This window comes from Nelumbo nucifera, chromosome 1, assembly GCF_055504915.1.
Source record: "Nelumbo nucifera cultivar China Antique chromosome 1, China Antique-T2T, whole genome shotgun sequence".
NCBI classification, from domain to species: Eukaryota; Viridiplantae; Streptophyta; class Magnoliopsida; order Proteales; family Nelumbonaceae; genus Nelumbo; species Nelumbo nucifera.
This window is the reverse complement of record NC_142649.1, coordinates 102,948,546-102,975,217: the sequence shown is the minus strand read 5'-3', so window position 1 is coordinate 102,975,217 and position 26,672 is coordinate 102,948,546. Positions and strand designations below refer to the sequence as shown.

Here is a 26,672-nt window from a genome sequence, read left to right as displayed (position 1 = left end):
ACCTGGACATGATAGGATTTGTATTTTTTGGACTTGGAACCAAATCAATTGATTCTCAAGACAATCGGTTTGATAAATATTATATTATAATAAATAAAAATTATATTTAATAATAATAAATAAATATTCTACCCATGCATTGGGAACATCTCTTCGTGCATAAAAGGATAAGATGTTCCCATGTGTGGCTGTGATGTTACGTGTGTATGTGTGGATAGAGTTGTCGTCAAGGTTTAAAATTTTGATATGATACACCTGATACGTATCGTATCGTATCGTATCTTTGAAAAATCGATACAGGATACGCATGGAAATCGGACGTTTCATCTTTTTTCATGCGTATCGGACCTGTATTGGGGGCATATCTGGGCGTATCAGGGTTGTATCGGTAGCATATCAACGAAAAAGATACAGCCAAAAACTAAAAGAAATTAAAGGGGGAAAGCAAGCTTCTTTTCCCCGAAATAAGCCTTCTTTCAACCCCCCCCCCCCCCCCCCCAAATGACTCTAAAACTCCAACTTCAATCCTAGAGTGCTAGATTTGCAAAAGTTTGCAAAAAACAAGTGTGAATCGTTAATTGTTTTAAAGATTTTTCAAATTTTGAAAAAATATGGCAAAAATAGGTAAAATTTTCAATCTTTTATAATATCTTGTGATTTTTTTTTCTTGAATTTTTAAATTTATGTTGATCTACATTTCTTACATTCAAAATCATATTTTTTTTTGTGTTATCAATAGATTTATGGAAATTTCATGAAGATATTTGGGAAAAATGTAAATTATCAAAAAATTTGAAAATGAAATTTTTTCTCTGCCTATAAATACTAAATATGTTTTATATCTATGGGTTCATCTATCATATCCATAGAGCAATTGAAATTTCTTTTTTATTTTTCTTATTGTTTTATTTTTAGAATTAAAAAATAAATAATAATTAATTATATTTTATCATTTAATCACAAAAATTTAATATATTATAATTCTATGGATGATCTATCATATCCATAGACCAATTGAAATTTCTTCTTTAATAATTTTTTTATTTTTATATTTTTAGAATTAAAAATTAACTAATTAATTATATTTTATCATTGATCACAATGATTGAATATAATATAATTCTATGGATGATCTATCATATCCACAAAGCAATTGAAGTTTCTTCTTTAATAACTATTTTTTGAATATATTATATAATATTTATTTATTTTTTATAATTTTTTGAAATGAATAATAAATAATTATTAATTATATTTTCACATAGAAGTGTCAATGCATGTTTTATGATTGGATAGGAGAGTTGGGTTTTTATCATCCCATAAAACATTAAAATTTAAGAATTATAATTTATAAATTATGGTTAAGCATAGGACTTTTAATGAAATTATAATTAAGTATAATATATTTCTTCATAAAACCATTAAAGTATATTAATTTAATGTATATACACCTCATTGAGGTCTTTTATTTAGTGTTGTTGATGTATTTTTATGATTTATTAAAGTATTTATAGTGTTTCCAAGTGTATGTATGCGTATCTTAGTTTTTCTCAAATACGCATGCATATCCAAGATGTATCCCAATATCTTTCTTAAAATTGTCTTTTCGATATACTTGATACTTTGAACCTTGGTTGTCAACTTAGGGGTGGATTTAAGCCGAACTGAGCCGAATAGTATGAGGCTCGAGCTCGGATCGCCTAGGAAGTATAAGGCTCAAGCTCGGTTCGAGCTAAAACCTTGAGCTCGAGCTCGGCTCGAGTTGAAACCTCATAAACTCGAGCTCGGCTTGGCTTGGCTCAAGCTCGATTTGAAAAAAAAATATTTTGTAAAAATTAAAAATTATATATAAAAAATATTTTTTATTTGATATTTAAAAAATAAGGATTATAATATTTTTATTATATATTATTTTCTATAATTATATTATATTATATAATATATATATATATTAGGCTCGAGTTCAGCTCGTTTATTAATCGAACCTATAATATGGGCTCGAATTCAAACTCGAACTCAATTGAAACCAAACTGAATCGAGCTTTTCACGAGTCAAGCTCGAATAGCTCGTAAAGAGCTCGGCTCGTGGCACGTGTAATAAACATTCCATTTTCGAATCCCATCGATTTTAGATGTGGGTACTAATATCATCATTTTAGATCCCATCGAATCCCACGGCTCGTGGCACTCAACACTTGGATGTGGGTACTAATATCATCATTTTAGATCCCATCGATTCCCTGTAATAAACATTCCATTTTCGAATCAAATCGACAAATTCAAAACCACCGTAAGGTTTATGTAGGCGTGCCACGTGTAATTTGTTGAAAATGAGAGCGGTAAGCTCGTTACGTCCCGCTAGAGACCTGTTCTCACTTAAAAAGGAGTCTCGTTTCTCCCACTGTTCTCGTTTCTTCCATCATCTCTCTCGCTTGTTATACCTGCTTCTCTTATTTCACTTTCGAGCTCTGAACCTCTCTCTTTCTCTGTACAACTTGTGCCACCATGGATGAAGAATACGACGTTATTGTTCTCGGAACAGGTCTCAAGGAATGCATTCTCAGTGGTCTTCTCTCTGTCAATGGACTCAAAGTAAGCCTCTCTCTCTCTCTCTCTCTGTGCATTATTGTCTTCTTGTGTTCATAGATTTGCAGTCTCGAATCCGAAATCTTCATTGATCAATGATGAAGGATATAAGTCACTTGTGCCAGAACATTGCTGGAGCAGGTCTCAAGGAATGCATTCTAACGTCTTTTTTATTCTTTGGTGTTTATTGCTCTGAACATTAATTGCTGGAACAAGATTTGAATGATCATGTTATAAAGGCCTACCTCTTGTTTTTGGTTTTCACTTTGTTTCTTAATTGCTTGACGTATTGCCTTCCTGCAATGAGGTGACATTTATGAGTCCAGCTTCTCCACTAAAAGAAATGTTGCAATAAGGACGCCTTTCGTTCATTGTTTTTAACTTGCTTCCCTTAGTGGTCATCATTCTTTTATTTTCTCTGTTTCGAATATGCATTCCATGGTTTTATAAGTGTTTCCGTGTTTGAATCTAGAAATTGACAGGGTTTCATCATGGCTCTAAATTAAAAACATTAATTGCTCAGTTATTGCAATAGACATCCTCACAACAAAGCCCATATCCCACAACCAACCCAAACCAACAATTCCAAAAGTAAAGTCAATATATCACACTTCCGCCCAGCAAACTCAAAAAACAACCTCAACCAGTTAGAGCAAGTACAACATAAACAACCCCACCCCCTAAAAGGCTACAACTATGACCTCCAAACTGGTTACTTCTTCTTTGAGGCTTTCTTAAGCTTCATCATCTTCTTGTTTGATCCTAACCCAAATAGACCTCCATTCCATCGAGGCAAAATGCATTTTGAATATGAGCTCATGTAAACACAAGGCTATTGCCACAGTTCCATCCATTTTATCTTTTATCACTTTTTCCCCTCCTGAAATTCATGGTAAAGGCATTATAATATTCTTGGACCTTTACTTCTAAATTACAATAACTTGGAACATTAATTTGAGTACACATGCAAAAGTTTCATCTTTGATTCATATACCTCATATGTGCAGATAAAAGAAAAACTTATTTCCTGTTGATGAAAGTATATTCAAATGTCCTTTATCCTCTAGGTAAAAAAAGGGAAAAACGACCTGCCTCTAAATCAAAGAGATAAGTGATTGGAATAACGACCTGCCTCTACTTCAGAAGTAACATATTGTCCTTAGAGTTTTCAACAACCACTTTTTCTACCACCAGTTGCAGAGACTGAGATGAACTTCTGAAATATCAAATGACCTATTATCATTCTTATCAAGTGAAAGCTTGTATATGATCCTTCATTTATTTATTTATTTGTTTATTTATTATTTATTTTTGTATATGATCCTTTATTCAGATGACATGGAAAAGGTACAAATTATATGCTAGAAAACTACTTGTGTGCTTGTTCCAAGACAGATACACTTTGGTTGAAAATTTTTGTAGGTGATGTTATGATACTTGTTGCTGGCATTTTGATTCATCATCTTTTTAGTGTTCAACCTATAAAGAGACTCTAAGACCTAGTTGACACAGTCTTTTCAGAGAAGCCAGTTTAATGCATAATGTTGAACCAACATGCCTTGCGGTTTTAGACTGATAAACCATCTTTTAATGGATGTGATTCTTTTTTTAATGAAATTTTTCTTTTTACTCTTCAAAAAGAAAGGATGTGATTCTTTTCCTTTTTCTTTTTTCCATTATTTGGTTGCATGATACATTATTAACAGGGATATAGCTAAATTTTTCATAAGTAACCGAAAACCTTCACTAAAAGAAGATAGATTAAATTGTCTGTGAGAGAGGAAGGGGCAGGGGAAGGAGAGAGGAACCTAGAGAGGATTTATCATAAAGCACTATTAACCAAAATCTATTTGGAGTCGATCTTTATCTGCATCTAAGTTGTACCAGTTATCTTTTATTTTTGGAGGTTCATATGATATAAATGGTTTAACCCTTTATATCCTATTCATTTGAAACAGGTATTGCACATGGACAGGAATGACTACTATGGAGGAGAATCAACCTCACTTAATCTCATCCAGGCAAATTTTAATGTTTTTATGTAAAAGTTACCTGAGAAATACAACTATCTGTGTATTCATATCATTTTTCTTTTGGTTGGTTTTGTAGCTTTGGAAGCGATTCAGGGGTAATGACAAGCCACCGGAACATCTGGGCTCAAGCAGAGAGTACAATGTTGATATGATTCCTAAGGTATTCAGAGATTTTCGTAATTTATATTATATGAATAAGATAATTTCCTGAATTTTTTGTGCTACAATTATGTTTTTTATATTACACAAATTTTCATATACTTTCCTCGTACACATTAAAAACTTAATCAGATATCTTACACCTCCCATCCTATGGCTTCTGAGGTGACGTTGTAGGAAATAAAATTTGGGCTAAATCTAGGAAAAATGGAACACAGCAATGACCTTAAATTTTGAGGAAAATATTTCAATCTTCTTCCACTGAACGTTTTATGAGGTAATTGTAGCCAGTTAAATATTTTCTCTACAGTGATGCAATAAATGTGAAGTACTCAAAATAAGTATGTGAAATACTTCTAGTAGAGTAATTTGTAATTAATTAATTAATTAATCAATCTCTGGGAGGAACTATGTAGTTGATGAAGGATGTCTGAACCACAGATCTTAGCGGTAAAAGCTGGAGTCTTTTTTCCTTGTATTCATTCATCCGATGATTTGATTAATATGACAAAAATTGGACCCTTTGTGATAAAGATTCTCAAAGCACAACATCTTTGTTTGGTGACAAATTTATCAACCTATAAAATTATTCTAAATTGAGGACGTATGGAGTCAACAAAGTCAAAAGTCTCAGGATCATACACAACTTTTCCCTCTGATGTTATGATTTTAATGAAACACATCCATTTGAGCAAACCACTAGGTCTAGACTCTAGACTTTCCTCAAAAACTTGTCTTTTGTGTTCTTGCATGCAATTAAATTTTTCTGAACATTTACTCTTGTTCAGGAATTGCATGTCAAATGAAATGCAAAAGAAATTTATATTACTGATTGCTGGATTATCCTTTCCATTTTCTAGCAATAGGCTACTCTACAAAATGCTACAATCCAATAATATGTTATGAAACCAATTATTATCAAGTCCACAAACTTGATGCAGTGAAACTTCTGGAACTTGGTCTGGATTTGTCTCCAATTAGTTCCATGCTTTCTTCTGAAAAAAAGTAACTTTGTCTGTTTTGGCAGTTTATGATGGCCAATGGTGCTTTGGTACGAGTCCTCATCCACACTGATGTCACTAAATATCTAAACTTTAAGGCTGTTGATGGTAGTTTTGTGTACAATAAAGGACAGGTATGTTGCCCTGTTTCTAAATTCTTTTCTTTTAAATTGTCTTCAGTTCAACATTTAATCTGTCATTCAGATATTTTGCAATTTACCACTTTCTCTTTTATAGATTCACCTTACAAAATAAAACTTCCTTGTAATTTCCAGATTCATAAAGTACCAGCTACTGATGTAGAAGCATTGAAATCCCAACTCATGGGATTATTTGAAAAGCGTCGGGCACGGAAGTTCTTTATTTATGTGCAAGATTATGAAGAGAATGATCCAAAGTCTCATGAAGGGCTGGACCTCAACAAAGTTACAGCAAGAGATGTTATTTCGTAACTATCTCATTCTAATGTCTCTTTCAGTTTTATGTTGATTCAGTAGCCACTTAACCTAAACTCTGATGTTCCTATGCTTTGTTCCCGCCTTGGTCAATCTTGCAACATTTGATTCATGATAAGTATTTTTCCTTTTGCATTATTTAGAAATATTTACTTATCCTAGAAATCTCTCAACCCTGATGGATTTAAATGTAAGACAGGAAATCACAGGCTGATTTCTATTGATTATGTAGTGAAATTTCAGTTTATGTTTATGAACTGATTTATCCTCCTCTTTTTGTCAGAGTGGATTATAGTCAGTTATTATAAAGTAAGACAGGATTTGGACCTCATTAGGGAATTAATACCTTCAAACTTTTCCAACTACTGTTTTTTTGCATCAAGTAACTTGCAACCCTAAACATAGGCTGCATGGTTCCTTTTGGTGCACTAGAGCAAGTAGGATGGATTTAAAGTTGGTTAACCAATTTTTAAAACTAAATACATGCTTCATTGATTGGTTTTCCTTTTCAACTATTATCCCTTGTTATTTTAACAATATTGGCATGCAACCCTTCTAAAGAAATTCATTGCAAATACATCTTACAGCCATTTGTTCTTTCCTCCGAGTGTGAAACTGTGGATTGCAGGATCTATTATTTGACATTTAAATGTTCCTTTTATGTAGAAAATATGGACTAGAAGACAATACGGTTGACTTTATTGGTCATGCTTTGGCATTGCATATAGATGATAAATACTTGGATGAGCCTGCAATGGATTTTGTAAAGAGAATTAGGGTAATGATCTTCTCACACTTCCCTTACATCCTAGTAATGTTCTTTAATAGTTTCTCATTTATTTAGTGCATTATTCAATTCAACTTTTGATGCTTGTAGTGTCCATGTATTTTATTCCAATACAAATATTTTATCATAGCCAACAATTGGTAGGATAGAAAATATTCAGGAAACAAAGACCAAACTTTGAATTACTATAATCAAGAAATTATGGCCTTTCTGGTCATAGAATTGTGTTCACTTGGAGTAATTCATCTCTTGAGGGACTGAAGGGAAATGCATATTTGATTTTGTAAAGCAATTGATTTTCATGTATCTCCAAAGTTGACAACAAAGACCCAAAGCATTTCTATTTTAGAAATGGATACAGAAAATATATTGGACTTTTAAAATTCTCATCAGATGATTATGAAATGGTAATTCTGACATGCATCATAGGACCATTTTACAACAGTACTCATGGTCTATGGCTAGTGGACCACAGAAAGGATCCGTAATAGGTATTGTAGCAGAAGATATCACCCCATTTTGTCCCTCTTATTATTTGACATTATGTTTTAAAGATGATTATAGAATATTTATCTTCTTGCTTTTTTCTAATTAAGAAAGCTTAGGGGGAGAAAATTCCAGCAAAAGAATTTCTTACATAAAAATTATCCCTAATTATATAGCCAAGGAAAGTCAGCCAGCTCATTTCCATTTCTTAGGCCGTGGAGAAAGGAGCAGAAATTAGGATATGATAAATGGGCCTGCAATATGATACTGAGTGAACCCAAATTATTTTACCCAAAAAAAGAACCTTAAATAGGGACATAAAATTATTTATACCAAAAAAACAATACCATCAAAGCTTCAAAAAGACATGAATTTATCCTCAATCAGGACCTTTTGGCCATTGGACTGGATATTTTGAGAAGCCAACTTTAAAGATGTTGTTTCACTTCTTTGTTGCCAGGCAGTTGGATTCTGTTCATCTTAATCTTTTTTTTTTTTTTTTTGAAAAGCTGTATGCAGAGTCTCTGGCACGCTTTCAAGGAGGATCCCCATATATCTATCCGCTATATGGATTAGGAGAACTGCCCCAGGTTAGTTTTCATCTGTAACTGTTTGAATCTTCTCAGTTTCTTTGACACAGTGTGTGTCACAATTTGCAGGCATTTGCTCGATTAAGTGCTGTATATGGTGGCACCTACATGCTCAACAAGCCAGAATGCAAGGTAACATAAAGCTCTAGAATAAAGCAACTGTTTCATTGTATATTCAGGAATGCATTCCCTTTTCTGGTAAAATTATAATTACTCCCTATCATTTCAAATTTAATGTCACTTAACTCAGATAAAGGGCTGAAAAGTGGCACAATACTGTATTCATTTATGCCAGAATATGTTTCACTGAAGATCTAGGGCAAGGTTATGATAATGCAGGCTCTTTTTGGCTACTAATTTAGAGACCTTATAAATAGTTTAACTACATGATTTCAACTCCGAATAACCCTAAGTTGAACGAACTACTTGTAGTTTGTTGCTGGTTTAAATATCCTTGTGTGTCATTTCTACTTTTGCTAATGAGACCAAAATTGTGACTTTAGCATTGGCTGCCCTGTTATGGAGTCATAAGTTATTATTCTACTAGGATCAGGTCAATATCTAATACTTGGGCTGGCAGGTAGAGTTTGATGAAAATGGAAAAGCATTTGGTGTCACATCTGAAGGAGAAACTGCTAGATGTAAGAAGGTTGTCTGTGATCCTTCTTATTTGCCTGACAAGGTAGATATGACCAGTCTATTATCTACAAGCACTGATACTTTAAGGTTGGATTTTACAAGTCTTTTATAACATATTTTTGAGTTGCAAATCCCTTCATTGCAACAGGTTCAAAAGGTTGGAAGAGTTGCTCGTGCTATATGTATTATGAGCCATCCTATCCCAAACACCAGTGACTCTCACTCAGTTCAGGTTATCTTGCCACAGAAACAACTTGGGCGTAAATCAGATATGTATGTTCCCTAACTCTCTGGTGGATTTCTTATGATATAAACGAATTTCTATTGGCCCATATGCATATTCCATGAACATTTTTTCTCTATGAATAAAAACATGTGGATGCATTTATAAACAATTGATGTCATGTGTCTCACATTTGAAAATGTTCTTTTTTCCCTTTTCTTTTCTGGTTTAAAGGTGTCCTTTTCTGTTATGGTAAAATAAGACAAAACTTTGGCTATTGAACATGAGTAACAACTTAGTCTATAGAATGTGGACCCAACAGTGTGAAGTTCCCATTGCAAAGAATCCTATAACCACATTCAGATTTAGAGCTAATTTAGATCTATAAATTGTGGTCAGAAATGGAAAGAAGAAACACAGAAAATCAAATTCCTAAACATAAAGAGGTAAGATGTTTTTCTTCACGACTTAACCTTTTCTGTAGGTACTTGTTCTGCTGCTCCTATGCACACAATGTAGCTCCAAAAGGGAAATACATTGCTTTTGTTTTAGCAGAAGCAGAAACTAACGAACCAGAAGTAGAATTGAAGCCTGGCATAGAACTACTCGGGCCTGTAGAGGAGATGTTTTTTGATATTTATGACCGATATGAACCCATCAACAAGCAAGATGTTGACAATTGTTACATATCCACTGTAAGTATAAACTTTTATGGCATAGTGATGATGACTCCTTTTATTTTTTTCCTAGTTGAGATTGATTGAACACTGAAGATTCAAATAACATGTGTCACAAGTTTGATAGATGACTTGCCATTCTAATGCACTAAATAAGCAAAACCACCTCTCTTTCTATTTCCTTTTTGAGACTTTAGCATTGTAATCAAACATTGAATGGGGATTCATTGCAGAGTTATGATGCCACAACGCACTTTGAGTCTACAGTAAAAGATGTAATTTCCATGTACAGCCGGATAACTGGAAAGGTAATCCTTTTACTCTACAGTTACACATTATCTAAATATGTGGGTGCCTATTCTCTTTTAAGAAAAACAAAATAAATAGAAGTACCTTACTGCTAAAGTTGCATGTATATTTTAAAGTAGTTCTCTTTGGGGATAATTGAAAATGATAGTTGAACATAATTGTGATGAGAAAGGCTCCTTAGACAGTTAACGGGGAAGATCCCTACATCAAATATTGGTCTGAGTATTTCTTTTTGATTGATAATTGATTATAAGAATTGTATTCAGTACGTAAAAAAAAAAAAAGCCTTAAACCATTATGTGGTTCATGTGACAGAACCATGAATACCATATACGTATGCATGCTTTTTAAACATCGGTAAGATCATCAAGAAATATCTTCTCCCAATTTTTGCAGAAGTTCTCAAACTTGAGGCAATGAAAATCCTTCAATATCTGGTCAATATGGAGAATAAAGTGGTGACTTCTGATGGGGATAAAAGGCTGATCAGTTGTACTTAAATTAGGATTTTCTTTAGATAATATCTTGGTACTTGATAATCAAGCTTTTTCTATAAGTAAGAAAATAAAGTCTTGTCTATAAATTTACTTTCATCAGCCTTGTTGCCTAGAAATGTACAATGGGCCAACCAAAGCAATAGTAGTTGGGTCTATTATCTTGAATGGAATTAAGTTCTATTCCTCCTTAAAGATGGTATTGCTGATCACACAGGTTTTCTTAAGAGCTCTGTAGATCTTCTATAGTCACTCTTGAATATCTTCACATGAAGTATGGCTTTAGTTTATTAACAAGTTTACTCATCAATCTACTTTAGAGGAACAACAATTACAGGAGGTTTAGCAAAATAAGAATCATATTAGAAGTCTTTCATACAACAAAAACCATAGGCCAAAGATGCTCCAAAACATTTGGCTTCATTTTAACATTTGTTGTTGACCATGGGAAGCAAAAGGTTTAACATGCAGAGGAGATTGAATGCATCAGAAACTTTAATACCTTCAAAATATGTGAAACCCGTCATCATAAGTTTGACACAATCATACTTTTTAGAAAATATAGCTCTAAATATAAACATTTATCTCAGGTATTGTTTTCATGGAAGTCCAAGAAAGTACATATGTCCAGTGTAATGGTTCTCCTAGTTTAGTTCCAATTTGGTTGAAGGTTGCTCTTTGGATAACTAATTTACCATTGTCAGACCGTCCAAGTAGACACAGTATTTCCAATCCCCAATTCTTGATTACCAAAAGTAAATTAATCATGGCATGATCCAAGTTTCCATCAAGTGAAATATTTTATCAATTTCCACTGCCTCATGTTTCAGGATCTTGATCTTTCTGTGGATCTGAGTGCTGCCAGTGCAGCTGCTGAAGAATGAAAGTTGATGTCTTTCTTACATCCTAGAAGCATTACTGGAGGAGCTCTAAAGGCATTTTTTGTTGCTTTTTCTTTTATTTAAGCTTTGATTCTTCACTGCATTGCCCTTGAATTGATTTATCATTTCCTATGTTCAAGAACGGATACCTTATTTGGCAATGTAATTATGAGATCTCTGTAGTTGATTCAACAGATTTCTATTTCCAGCTCCTGCTGGAAGTTTGTCAGTACAGAAAACAAGTGGCAGATAAAAGTTCATGTGGGTGTTTTTGTCTCAAAATTGATCTTCTCCGGAAACTCGTGTCTTTAAATTGCCAATGCTGCCTTCTGAGCACTGTAGTTTTCTGTTATAAACCTTCTTTTTTTTTGCAGAGAAAAATACATTATTTATTTTTCCTTTTGATTTCTGGGCTTATTTTCTACAACTTCTAGCCAAATTAATTATTGAATAAAACAGTTTTATAGGAAAACGCCGTTGTTGCCCATAAGAACAGTTTTACTTGGATATTTGTCTTTTGCAAATTTCAATACATTCAAATGCATGTATTATGATATTAATATTCTTTGAATTCAGTGTTTGAGTTAAAGATTCCCAGAATAAGAGATCCACTAGTTTCTTGGATGGAATCCTTATGTTTAATTGAATAAAAATAAGGTAATGCTTTTGCTGATGTGCTAGCAAGCAAGGGGTGGGAAGAAATAAAATATTTTGGGCACAATTGTAATCTGTAATATATTTATTTATTTTTGGTGAGGAAAGGTAAGGTAAGAAAGGTTACCTCTCCTCTATTGTGTATTTTTTTCCTAAATTAATGAAATTCTGTTATTGATAAAAAAAGGTAATGCTTAAACGGTAGTGGTGATTGAGATGCCAGTGGTAATAAACAGTCTTCAATGGTTTTTGGAAAAGCATTTGATGAGGAGAATTCAAGCAAAGAAAAGAAAAGGAAAAAACATACATAGTACATAAAAGAAAGGGAAGAAAAAAATAGCTCTAGGCTGTTTGGTTGCAGTGCAAATGTAAAAAATGCAAATTCTTGTTTAATTTTGTTTTGGATTTTACTTTATTCTACTCCATGTCTTAATTTACTTCATTTGTACTGCAATCGAACAAAATAAGTTAAATTTTGAAATGAAAATAGGTCAAAATTTACACTCAAACCATTTGCACTGCTATGGTTTTGCATCAGTGCAAATTTATTTGCATTGCAACCAAACACAACCTTAAGATAGAAGTGTGCTTTCGTACACCACGATCGACTTTAATGAAAACACGTAAAAGTAATTATAAAAGTGATTTCATAAATGTGCTTTCGTAAAAGTAATAATATTGAAAGGGTATAATTGGTATCCTAAAAATTTACTGAGAGGACCTCTGGGAGAAAAGTTGGAAATTTGGACTTAAAAAATAAGTCCTTATTTTTAAAATAAGCATTTATTTTGGGCTTATTCCCCAAAACACCAATAAGTGCTTAATGGTGTGGTCCCACCGCAAATAAGCACTTATTTTTAAGCACTCCCAAACATGACCTTAGCGTCAAATATAAATAAATTATACTTAAGAGAGAGAGAGAGAGAGAGAGAGAGAGAGAGAGAGAGTAGTAATGTAGTAATGTAGTAATGATATAAATCAAATAATATAAATAGGTTGAGGTTAAACAATTTAAAAATCCACTAAACTTTCACTAAAAATAAATATTAACAAAATTTAGTAAATATTAAAAATGTTTTCAATTCCACTTAAAAATCAAACTTAAATAAATGCTAATAAAAATAAGAAATTTAAATATAAAAATATCAATTGATAGTTTTAAACTTTTAATAATAATATTAGATAACTTATGAGTTGAGACCTTTATTGTGCATAAAGAACTCATTAAAAATGAAAAGATTAATGAAAATTTAAAATGCATAACAAATTTTATTGCAAAAATTATTGAATAATAATGAAAATATACCAACAATTAATTAAAAATAAGAAATTTAAATATAAAAATATTAATTGATAGTTTTAATAATATTATTAGATAACTTTGTATTAATTCATTTTTAATTAATTAATAATTTCTATGAGTTGAGACCTTTATTGTGCATAATGAACTCATTCCAAATGATAAAAATTAATGAAAATTTAAAATGTATAACATGTTTTATTAACAGTATTTTATTGCAAAATTACTCATATGAAAAAATTACAGAATAATAATGAAAAAATACCAATAATTAATTAAAAATCTAGAAATTTCTGAAAAACCTAAACATAATTAAAATACTAAAAATAATTAAAAATAATGAAAATTAACAATATTTTATATTAATAAGTGTATTTAATGAAAATAATTAAAAAGTACGATTAATAGTATTTTATTGAAAATTAGTTGTATTTTTTATTATCTATGGTATTTATTTAGTTATTTATTTTATTTTTACTGAAAGCAAATGCAAATTAATTTTGTAGTGACTAATATGCAAAAATAAATGCTGAAAATACTGAAAATTATTAAAAAAATACTCATATGCAAAAATTTCTTAACAATAATGAAAAAACACCAAAAATTAATTAAAAATCCAAAAATTCTGAAAAACCTAAAGCTTAATTAAAATACTAAAAATAATTAAAAAAATAAATTAATTGTATTTTATTGCAAAAAAATACTGAATACTAATGAAAAAAATAATGCATTTTAATTATTAATAGTAATATAAATAACAATAATTATTTTTAAATTGTAATTAATAGTAATTACAATTTAAGCTATAAATAGTAGAAAATTACATTTAATTACCAAAAAGTTGTATTTAATTACAAGAAAATTATAGTTAATTAGCTTTAGCCAAGAAATTAGCACTAGTTATGAAAATATGATAATTTCCAGAAATTATTGTATTTTAATTAATAAAAAGTAACAAATCGTTTATAACTTAAGCAACTATTAGATCTATAAATTTGCAAGCTCAAGCAACTATTTTCTTTTGAGTTAGGTCTAGCTAAGATATGCATCATGCCCACACATTATCAGGGATAATCATATTCAAAGTTTAATTAGGTATCAAACTTTTGGAGTCCAATAATGGCTTTAGTGGACAGAACCCAAGCTAAATAACTCATAATAAGCTCAACTTGGAAGCTATATGCATATATGGTAAATATTTTTATATAATATTTAAATAACAAATTTTATATTAATATATAAAATTTTAATTTATAAAAAATCATAGTTTTATAATTAACATGGGCCTCTTTATCAACAGAAAATGTGCAAGCCCAAGCTCGAGCCCAGCCCGACCATCGGGCCTAGATCTTGAGCCCAAGCCCAACCCTTATATAAAGCCCGAAGCTCGAGCCCGAGCCCGAGCCCGAGCCCGATCTATACACAAAATGTCTTATTTTCAGTATACTTTTATAAACTAAAATTATATTAATTTAGTAATAATTTAATAAACTAACAAACTAATTTATATTTCCTAATAGTAAATTAATATTTACTAATAATTTAAGAAGCATATATATATATATATATATATTTATTATATATAACATAAGTACTTTTTTTATAAATGTAATAGTATCAGGCCGTACTTATTTAAGAAAGCTCAAGCTCAAGCCCACGGGCTTGAAATTTTGTCCAAGCTTGAAAAATAACGGGTTAGGCTAGGCCTGGCCGTCGGGCTACTCGGCCCATGAATAGGTCTAATTGTATATATAAACAATTGTATACATCAAAGATCATATGAAATAAAAATTTAAGCATCTTTTTCACTTTTTTTTAAATGGACCTCTCATAGCTTGGCCTGGTCTATGGTCTGGCCTGGCCCAAAGCTCGGCACATGAACCAACCCGACCCACGGCACGGCACGGGCCTGTGCGGGCTCGAGCCGTGGGCTATGACAAACCGACCCCACAAATTAACCTAAGGGAGGAAGGCATGGCCGAGGACGCCCCGTGGGCTAGCACGACATGGCCGACACTTTGTGTGGGCCACATGCAGGTCGTGTTGTGCCGACCCAGCATGACCTGATTTATACCTCTACTTGAACCCACCCAATACTAGGGACGGGGCGAGGAAATTTGAGGATTCCCAATTTTTTATGAAGAGTAGGGTGCCTTGCCCCTAAACTCGCCCGACATTGGAGAGTGGTTGCCTTGCCCTGAACCCGCCTGACACTAAGGATGGGGCGGGGATGGAGTAGAGTGTCTTGACTATGGAGCAAGGACAAGGATGGGGTGCCCCGCCCTAAACCTAGCGATGGCAATTGGGCGAGTTGGATTGGGTTTGGTTTGGGTTGAGCTTCAATCCAACCCATCTAACCCGCCAACCCATTAATGACCCAGTTATATAAAATTAAATGGATTGGGTTCAACCCAAACCCGCTTTAACCTAATCCAATATGCCCAAACCCATTAATCTTATATTTATGTACTTAAAAAAACTTACTCTCTCTTAACAAATAAGTTTGTCATAGCTTAGTGGTAATGGTAGTTGCTATTTACACAAGTGGTGAAGGTTCAAATCACATTACATGCATGTTGTTTTTACACAAGTGGCGAAGCCATGTAACTATGTTCGGGTTTCAGGTTTGACTGAACCACTTAGGTTCAAACTGATCAAACCAACTTGAACTATCTAATTGGATTGTCTTCGAGCTATCACATCAAGGGTGGTTGAACCGTTTATATCTAGATTAGATTGGTTGGACCACACCAAACCGATTCAATCAATTGCAAAAAACGGCATATATTGGGTCAAGTCGATTCTGGTCGAGCTGAACGACCAAGACAAACCGAATTGAGGTGATCGGTTCTATTCATATTTAGACCAAGTTGAGCTGGTCCAAACTCGAGTCAAGTTGATTTGGATTTATGTTGAATTGGGTGAAGTGTGTTGATTAGAGACAAAACTAATTTTAGTCAATAATTAATAAAAAATTAATGCATTAATTATAAATTATTTCATTCAAATGAAGAAAATTAAAAAAAAAGCTAAGGAATTAATAGTTATATTTGTAGTGGTTAACCCAATAGTTATCCACAACCCAACCCAATCCAACCCATTTAAATTGACCCAATGGGTGATCAACCCATTTCAACCCGCCAAGTATATGAGCGGGTTGGGTGGGTTCAGCGGGTTGAGTGAAAAATTGCCACCCCTACCTGAACCCACCCCGTTGTCATTCCCATATAATTATTAATTATTAATGAAATTAATAAAAATATTAGCTTTTGTAATTATTTTTATTTATATAAAGTTAACCAAAATTTCATTTAAAAATAATAACAATTATTAAAATTACTACAAATTATTAATAAAACTAAATTTATTAAAATATATTTATTCATTTTAAATTAACAATAATTATTTTTTATAAATCAACATTAAATGAAAAATACAATTATTAAAATTTTAAATATTAACAGTAACGTTGAATACTTAATTGATAATATATTTTAATTATTAATTTAATATTAATTAATAATAAATAAAATATTAAATCTTTCAAATTCACGGGTCCCCGCTAGTAATAGTAGGTCAGTTGTGGGAACAACTGAATGGTGCATTGAGATCATCCCATGCTAGGTCCTAACTCAAATCATATGGAATCCCAACCATGCTAAAATTTCTCATGTAGATTTTATGACAATTGGATGCAAGCGCATTCTCTGCAGAAATGATTAGATGGCTGCCAAGATTTGACTTTTATGCACTTTTAGACTTTAGCATTTGATGGTCTAGTTGTGTATTCAAACATCACTTCGGAGAAAAAAGATGGCAGCTGTCAATCTAACCCAGAAAGAGAGGGCTAGATGTTGGAGCATCTGATGCTCATAATGAACTCAGATAGGTAAATAATTTTTGAAACCTTATATCCTTTAGATGGGGGAGAAGATTACAAGAACAACAATAACTAGAAAAAGGAAAAGGAAAAAAAAAAAAAAAGTACTACTAGATTTCATTCTATTCTCTCTTAGACTTGGAGAGAGCTTTCTTCCTCTGCCCAAGCATATGCCGGTACATGTGTGGGCTGCCTGCATTAAGGTCATGACAAAAAGCAGTTAACAAACCAGCAAAACAGTAAGACAATTAAGAAGTTAACATGTCAAAATGTCAAAGATGAAAGAAAGTCCATGCCTGGGACATAGATTCCAAGGGCAATGATGGCAGCATAGAAGTAATCAAAAGAGAAATTCCATTTGTTTGGCATTCTTATGCAATATTTCTCAGATGCCTGCAAGATTTGGAATGGAAGGTCAGATCCATCTTCAGAAAAAGAGAACAGCATACACTCCTTGGGAACCTAGCAAACAATTGATTGCCACATGAAATCCATGAATAGCAAGTGCTAACCCCCTTAACAGGTGCCAATCTAAGTTTCTTTCATATCCCATAGGGTAAAAAAGCAAGCTTTCTTACTTACCCACTCTAAACTGAGTAGGGGTAGGGGTGTTCACGGTGGGTCTTTTTTGTGAACCGAACCGGTAGTACCGGTTTTTGGAAAACCAGTAACCGAAACCAGTCGGTTAACCATTGGTTTGTTTCGTGGTTTTTTGGTTTTTTAGTTTTTATAATATTTATTATAAAAATATATATAAATATATAAAATATTATATTTTAAATAATATATAATATATTATATATCATAAACATATATTTATATATAATGCATATTTATTAATTTATAATATATAAACTATATATAATATACATAAATATATAGAAAAACATGTATACCGGTCGGTTCATTTAACCACCGGTTTTTTATATTGGTTAACCAAAACCAAACCAGTACCTTCGGTTTTTTAAAAACACCGAACTGACCGGTTCGGTTAACCGATTTTTCGGTTCAGTTTCAGTCGGTATTTTTTTGCTCAGCCCTAAAGCTGAGTAGTTCCCTATCTGTAATATTAATCTGTGCAAATGATTTTTCCTTTTTTTTTCTTGAACCTGTTAATCCATGCAAACGATAGATTCATGTAACTGGCTTAATCTTATTTTTCTTTTTATTTTCTTCTCTTTTCTCCTTTTTATGGATACAAGATCAAAAGAAATTCATTACCAGAGAAGATACAAGTCTACAAGAACATAATTTTTGGACCCCAAAAACAACGGAGAAGTCCCAAAATATCCTCTAAAAGAGACCAGAGAAGTAGCAAACAACATTGCCAATACTGCAGACTGTAGCAAGGGAAAGGATTACAAGGATGCATTTGTTTTGGGGGGCACCTGATCCAGGGACTAACTTGTAAGATTTTAGATTGCTATGCCAGTATGGGTAGCAAAGCACTGTTTGTGCTTTTCACTCATTCCCTATCACTTTTGAAAGAGGGATTTTTATATTTTCAATTCAATGAAATCTCCAGTTCACTGTTGCTGATTAAAAAACAGATGTAGTCTTTTTTTGATAGTAAATGTAAAAGAAATTTATGAAAGAAAAAAATGGAACAAGCTGATTGCAATCATCTCCAAGGTGTCAAGATACTACCCAATCAACAAAAACAAAACAACACAAATCAACAAAGACAACACAGACCAAGAAAAACAACCACAACCCCCTTCTTGATAGCATCATAAATAATCTCCTTCGGAAATCTCTTCCTGCCCGTCTCCATCCTCATTCCAAGCCTCTCCTCCTTCCCCAACTATGATCTTCTTCATTTTCTCTTTCTTCAGGTGAAGTCAACAGCTGAAGCTCTGTCCCAAACTGGAGCTTGAGATTCAAATCCCAGCCCTTCAGCACTCTCCTTCGAAACCTTGATCTTTTTACCCTTATTCTTATAAACTCTCTTGTTTTTATTAGTTGGACCAGCCCCAACCAAACCTTCTTTCAACCTAGAAAAAATTTTAAAAACATGAATCACATGAGACTTACATACGCCTCAGGCTTTCTTCAATGCCCCTGAGCCACCATCATCTCCTTCCTTAATTGTACTTTTTCTCTTCTTGCCTTGATCCACTCCAAGTCTAACGGCTGACACTTTGACTTTCAGGAACTCCGCATAACCTTCCACTTAAGGGTGTCAATGGACCGGTTTTGGACTGGACGGGTCCAGTCCAAAATCAATTTAGATGAATTGGACGGACCAAAAAGACAGTGGATTGGACCAATCCGGTCCAAAATATTTATTAGATTGGACTGGACCTGGTCCGTCCATAATAAATTTATATTGGATTTGGTTGGATTAAGCCAATATCCAGTCCATTGATATAAGATAAGAATATAGGTGTCAATGGACTGGGTTTGGGTTGAAACCAATCTAAATTAAAATGAAATTGAACAAATTGGACGGTCCGAACATTGAATTGGACCGGTCCAAAATGGTCCAAATTATTCACTGGATTGGATTGAACCTGGTCCATTTGTAATGGACTCACATTGGACCAAATCCAGTGCAATCGACACCCCTACTTCCACTGAGCCATTCTCACCCTCCTTGCCCATATCCTTTGAAAAGACAGTGACTTCCAAGATTTTGTCTTCACCCTTTTTAGTGAGCTCCCCTCCTCCTCTTCCCTTCTCAATGCCCCTGTCCCCCCTAACCACTTCCTCCACTCCAGCTCCCAATCATGTCTCCTTCTCCTCCTCCCTCCCCTCTAACCTTACAACAACCAGGTCATTCGAAGCTAAGTACCCCTCCTGTACCACACTACCACTTCCTTCTGAATTTCAACCAGAAAGGACCCAAAATAAATAACTTTACCTTCCTGCCAATCGGATTCCTCCCTTTCCTTCTCACAATTCTCATTGCACTGGTTACCTGAATAATACTCACAATAATCGAATCTTCGAAGTTTCCATCTCAATCTGCTACAACCTTTGAAACCAGGCTCTTCTTTCCATTACTATCATATCCTGCCACCACCCAAACCCAATCTTCAACCTCTCCTCCATTTTTCAAACCACCTTTTCTTCTTCTCCTTGGGACTAAAGGCTTAGACTTAATGCCTCTTCCTTTAATGACCTTTGATTTTTTAAGACAACCATCATTCTTAAAAACCTTTTTTTTCAAAAACAACAAGTGGACCCCACTCCCAATGCCTTTATCACCTAATATCAATTGTGACCCATCAAAAGCCTCTCTTAATCTCCCCATCTTCCAAAACACAATCATCTGAACTTTCCTCACCATCTTCATCCACGTATCTCATACTTAACACCCCAATCCCTCTCAAAATTACCTCTTTACCCCTTGCCATTTCCTTTCCATCATTTTCAACCTTTGAGCGATTATTTGCTTCCCCCAACTCGCTAGGCCTGAGAAACTGTGACTTCACCCCCTATCAACTCTCTTCTCTCCCCTACCATCATCTCTTTGCTCACCACTGTGCTCTACCCTGAAAAAATGCATGTCCACTCCCTCTACTTAGATTCTTAGCTCATATTCTTCTCCTGCAAATAGGAGACTAACAAACTTGGAATAGCAGAAATCTCCTCTACTTCCACTAAGATTCTTGCAATATCAACTTTCTCCCACCTTCTGTTCCTAACATCAGAGCTCAGAAACTTACCACGGAACTCCCCAATCATCATTTTAAAAAAGAATAGGCACCACATATGCAGGGGAATTCCCAGAACTCTGATCCAAATTGCTCTCCTTCTCCAACCTTCTTGAATCAGACCTGCCGCCAGAAACCACCTACTAAATCTAAGATCCCAGGATCTTCTCTTTTTTCTTCCAACTTCTGTGGAACATGAACAAAAACAAGCCGCCATTCAACTTTCTTGCTCCCAAGACTCTCCTTTCCCCATTTGAAGGTCACCCAGGCTTGCACATCCTCCTCCTCCTCCAAATCTGCACCACTCCATTTCAATCATCCTGTGTCTCCAACTCGGTTTTCATCTTTACGCAGCCTTCTGAGATGTATCATTACTTGAATGATGCAGATGAATAACTGTAGAAGCAACAATTTGGATGCCAAAACAAGGTTAAAGTAGTATCTACAGCCATAAGGGAAAATACACCACTGCATGGTGTATTAGAAAGCTGATGCAGAGACCACAAAAATAAAACTTCTTAAATGGAGAGTATAGATTAAGCATCCCATGGTAAATTGTTAGAAATATCCTCTCGATATTAGCAACTACGTTTGCAATTTTCATGTGAACTTTCCTTTTTGGTAAATCAAAGAGTTAGTTTCCCATTCCTCAATAAATATAAGACTTTGCCAAGTACAAAATCACCCTGACAATGCTGTCTACAAGTACAGTTGCTGAGTTGCACAATGGCATGAAACTGCAAAATCAGCAACAGTGCCAAGGACAATGTGAGAAAGAAGTCACTGGGTGAGATAAAGAACATCAAATAACCACCACATTCCATCCAAGTACTTTGCCCAGTCCTAAAAGTGTGCGCCCTATAATCTATGTTTACCAGACACTTTAATTCTTTAAAGTGGGTTCAGTATTGATGAGAGATACTTCAATGTTCAGCATAAAATCCAAACAACCATCACTATGGGATGTTCATGCATTACATGGGTAAAATAGACTGCAATTTCTGGTCTTTGAGCCAGACTCATAAGCAACCAAAAACCTCATTAGTTATGGACCAGCTAATTGCCTCATTCAAGATCAGTATTTTAGGATCCATGGCATTGGATCCTGTCAGATAATCTAAAATGATGTCTAGAAAACTAAAATATCAGGCATTTTGACTGTAGCAATTTGATTAATTGAAAAATTGATGAATAATTACTTCTTCCACAGTTCCACTTATGATTTTCTGAAAATTGTTGTTCTAAGATAGTTTCAGAAACTTAAGAAATTTCCAGTTGCGACATGCATTTAGGGGGCGTTCTTTTTTGGGATTTTGAGATGGGAAAAGTTGGTCAATGGGATTGTTGACCAAGAAACCTATGTTCTTTTTCCAGATTTATGTGGGGACCATCTCCTAGGTGGGTAAATTAACTTTCTCATCTAAGGGAAAGTTGCCCACACTTGGATGGGACAAAAATGCCCCTTTTGATGATGGAATTTTTATGGCTAAAATGGTCATTATTTTATTTACCTGGGAAATAAAAGAACATGGGTAAGTAACTTACCAAAAAGTGAACGGGGCCTTAGTGGTAAATAACTAATAATTAGAAACATTTTTTTATGAAACCTAATGAGGTAAAGGAAAACAGAATTTGGGACCAAACCACCTTCAATAAGAGTTCGCTCAATCAATACATAGCTCTAAAATATCCTAGACTATAGAGGTTCTTCCCTTCCAACGGCATTATTATGAACCAATCTTTTGAAGTGAAAACAAGGTGGATGCCTTTTATTGTCCGTACACTTGAGGGAGCCTAATATTGGTTATAAGACTGCATTTGTGTGCTTGGAAGGAAGAAGCTGAGCACCTTTCTTGGTAAGTTCTTGCTACAATTCTTTAAATATACAGTTCATCCATCCAAATCCTATCCAATTGAGAAGATTTGGAGGAACCCCATTTTTCCAAGCGTTGAGAAGTATTTTGGTTAGTGGGGCTTGTTAGGGCACTTATATTAGACCATCCATAGAGCACCTGGCTAACTGATTCCTTGTGCTTAAGATGGGGAACCATGTGCAGTCATCATTTCCTTCATTATGACTTGTCTCTGGATATGTGAAGTTTCTTTCTTTCTTCTTGATTTAGTGGTGGCTCTTAAAGAGTTTATGAGATCTTGGCCTCACGGTATTGTGTGAAGATGAGTGGATGCCTCCACCTACCATTTTTGTGGGGATTATGGAAAGAGAAGAATAGGCAAACTTCTGATAACAAGATGCAATACTTTATTACTTCCCAAGGATTTGTGTTGTCATTAGGCTGATGTTTAATAGGTTGGTTCTTAGTCTTGTTATAAATATAATTATCTGAACCAGTTAGCTCTTGGGAGAAATCGGTTACTATTGCCAGGAGGTGCAAAGGTTGTAAATTTTATTGATTTTGTAATTAGAGTATGCATTATCCACTTACATGCTTGTATTTTATAATCATGAATATAATTTTTATATGCTATCAATTAAAACAGATCAGTTAATAGCAAAATAGAACATAGTCTTTTGCCTCACTAACTTCATTACCTTGATGTATGGCAGAGCAATATATATTAGACCAACTTCACTGGAAATGCCAGTTGGATACAATACCAAAAAGGTGCTGTACCTGCAAATTATCAATTTGACTTTAACAAGAGAGCTTCTAGGAATTCAATCACTACAATGTCAATTGAACAAGTTATACCTGAGCCACAAGAGCCAGGATGGTGCATAACCGAATGCTTCCTTCATGCCGAAGAAAGAATATCGAATAATCTGCAAGCACAAGAAATACAAAACTATTATCATGTTGAGAACCACAGGCATGAAACCAGAAAAAAATGTTAGGCTTCTATAATTATGAAAGATGACATGTAAAAGCAAAACTAAAATATGGACTTCATGAGCAAATTATTGCAGTTATCCTATATCTCTTCAGCTTTGTACACTGAACATAGAAATGTCAAAAAATAATTATAAGTAACCAAGGACCAACTTGATTTTGATGTTCACACTATTCCATAAGAAATGGTACTATGTTATTGATATGCTTTCCCCTGTCAGGCTCCCAATATTTTCCTATGCAAGGATATGTGAAAAAAAATGGATATTTTGCATAAGACACAATATAGGGAATCATATCCCCCTGAGTCACGATAATAAATAGTAAACCAATCTCTCACCATCTTATGGATTAGTTAAACGCTACTACCATCTTAGTTTTGAATTACATAAAAGAAAAAAGAATAGAAGGTAGGAAATAAAACAGTAAAAGAAACAAAAATAAGAAGGAATATAATTTTCAATGTATGTGGAAGGAAAAACACAAATGGGCACACATAAACTCAAACTCAATAGCATGATCTTACATAAGTAACTTAACAAGCAGCGGGAATTTAATGCTATTTTTGAAGTAATTCAACCTCAATACCTCGGACTATACAAAGAGTCACAAGAGACTATATTACAAGATAAATTTTCAAAAAAAAAAAAGTAATTGAATTTATAAATGAAATAAAATCAGTAAACACTGGTACCTCCGTGACCGACCAGCTGATGACCAGAGAGCTAACAAGCATATGAGTCCGAGTCTGTGAACAGAAGACTCACATTGTTGGTGAAAACTCTCGTATTGTCGAACATAAACTTAATGGCAGTAGTAATTACCTCGGGAAAACTATATAAGATACCCCAAGTCAAATACAACCTTGAACCAATCTGCGGCAATGTTGCCGTAATTGGAGATCTCACCAACCCTTTTTCAGAGCAAAAAGAAAAGGGGGAAAGAAGATCATTTCTCAGATCAAAACAGCATTATGAAAAGAAGATAAGATATGATAGACTTCATACCTATGAGACCATGAAAAATCTGTGTAAAAATTAAAAGCACAAGCAAAAAAGGAAAAATATATATATATATATATATATATATATATATATATATATATATATATATATTAGTCACAGAAAATATGAAACAATCACTTACAAACCACTACGTTGAAAGGTGGATTTACAGTACCTCCAAAATTGCCGCCGTTTGAGCGAGCTGAAGAGGCCTTTCAACTGCATCATGGACACGTTCATGGCCAGACTCCCTCAAAGTCTTCAAAGCAAAATACAGAACTTGGCACCTAAATCCATACAGAGAAATGCAAATAAATGGGCAAATCATGCAGAGATTCAACAATTCAGAAGCACACAGGAGAACTCTGAAAACTGGTAAGAATTGAACTTGCCATCCAACGCAGACAGCCCAGTTGTAGGCAGTAAAGTAGAGGCGTCTGAGGACTGATAAGAACCCCGCCATATAGCTCTCTCTTTAAGCCGAAACACTCCTTCCGCCGCGAACGCGAGAAACTGAAGACCTAGGGTTATATAGAGATCGAAACTGGACTTTCTGATGACCTTACAAATCGTAGGCGATTACTGAGTAGATCAACCAGCAGTAGCAGCTTGTGCGCTCAACGGTTTTCTGATAAACAACAACAGAGAAGTGTGATGCAACCATGCAAGTGCAATTGAAAGCGGAAGAGCACACTTCAGAATTCGCAGTTGTATAGTTCGTCGGAAAAAAAATTACCGGTACCTCTAAAATTACACACTCCCCCTTCTTGACTATAGACGTCACAAGATCAGTTGATGTCCGTGGAGGCCTCAATTCGAACCGGGTTGGCTCGGGTTGAGCCCAACCTGGTGTGTAAAAACCCTCAGCTCTAACCCTTCATCAACTTTATTACCAAAAAAACCATCATCAACCCAATCATGATTTAATTTTAGGTAAAGGCCCAATAATGATGTTGGAACCTCGTCAACAAAACAAAATTTATAAGGGAAATACTTTGGTTTGAGTGATAATTTGGTTCTGAACTTTAAAATGCGATAAAATACCCAAGCTTTTAAAATATGACAATTCAGTGTCTGAACTTTTAAAATGTGCCAATATAGTATCTGCTATTAATCAATCTATTAATCAGCCATTAAGTAACATTTTAAAATTCAAAAATGTCCTTCGAATGCCATCTAATTTTCTTTATCAACCACGAACATTGACAAAAGGCTGAACATTCCCAAATTATAGCCTCTTCTATTAAAAAATGTTGGTGACTATACATAGTGGTCACTAAGACCACCATAGTACAGAAGGTGTCAAACTATCATTACACGGATGCCTGCAATGGATCCATAACCCATTGCACGTTTGCGATGAGTTCACCCATCGCAAATCTGCGATTAACTCTTACCCAAAGCAGGTTGTGATGAGCTTTGGCCTATACAAATCTGTGTTGAATTTTAGACGCACATGAATTTGCGATGAGCTTTAGACACGTGTAGACCCATGATGAACTTTGAACAGGTACGAAATTACTGTAGATGGGGAATAAATATTAGAAACATGTGTCTTTAAAATACATGCATGACAGGATGCCCTGTGGGCCTAGTAAAGACAAGTAATACAAACAATGACACCACCCGCGCCACATTAATATAAAAGAATTACAAAAAAAAAGAAATAGCATACATAGAGAATCTTTAAAGGAAATATCTCATTTCCTAACAAGAAAGATATACTTTCCTAATAGAAAATATTTCCTTTTAAATCCTTTTCCTTATAGCTTTGGCTTTCTCTCTATAAAAGGGGAGAACAACTCTTCCCTAGGGAGACAAGAAGATCATAACTTCAACCTAGGGTTTTTCATAAGGAGACTCTCCCTTCTCTCCTCTCTCCTTCTCTCTTCCTCACGTCCTCTCTCTTTCTGTCGCCATCTCCGGACCTTTGGATATTGGACCAACCTCCCTAGCCTTAACTCCCTACTTACATTAAAATCTTTGGTTTTGATTTTCGATCTCCG

At 34.1% G+C, this 26,672-nt stretch overlaps 2 protein-coding genes across 2 annotated transcripts; one reads left to right on the top strand and one right to left on the bottom strand.

Annotated features, from left to right (window-relative positions):
* The first annotated feature begins 2,399 nt into the window (after nucleotides 1–2,399).
* Nucleotides 2,400–11,619, top strand: LOC104611911 (guanosine nucleotide diphosphate dissociation inhibitor At5g09550). Its single transcript, XM_010279189.2, has 13 exons — nucleotides 2,400–2,592; nucleotides 4,545–4,607; nucleotides 4,696–4,779; nucleotides 5,806–5,913; nucleotides 6,055–6,227; nucleotides 6,901–7,012; nucleotides 8,017–8,097; nucleotides 8,167–8,229; nucleotides 8,678–8,779; nucleotides 8,885–9,009; nucleotides 9,444–9,654; nucleotides 9,870–9,944; nucleotides 11,270–11,619. Exons 1-13 carry the CDS (start codon nucleotides 2,506–2,508, stop codon nucleotides 11,321–11,323), a joined length of 1,338 nt encoding a protein of 445 aa, XP_010277491.1. The 5' UTR covers nucleotides 2,400–2,505; the 3' UTR covers nucleotides 11,324–11,619.
* Nucleotides 11,620–17,062: 5,443 nt separating this feature from the next.
* Nucleotides 17,063–25,425, bottom strand: LOC104611912 (very-long-chain (3R)-3-hydroxyacyl-CoA dehydratase PASTICCINO 2A-like). Its single transcript, XM_010279193.3, has 9 exons — nucleotides 25,059–25,425; nucleotides 24,842–24,953; nucleotides 24,670–24,688; nucleotides 24,487–24,575; nucleotides 24,357–24,410; nucleotides 23,525–23,595; nucleotides 23,365–23,446; nucleotides 17,451–17,547; nucleotides 17,063–17,347 (listed from the first exon to the last, which is right to left on the bottom strand). Exons 1-9 carry the CDS (start codon nucleotides 25,127–25,129, stop codon nucleotides 17,277–17,279), a joined length of 666 nt encoding a protein of 221 aa, XP_010277495.1. The 5' UTR covers nucleotides 25,130–25,425; the 3' UTR covers nucleotides 17,063–17,276.
* Nucleotides 25,426–26,672: the final 1,247 nt, after the last annotated feature.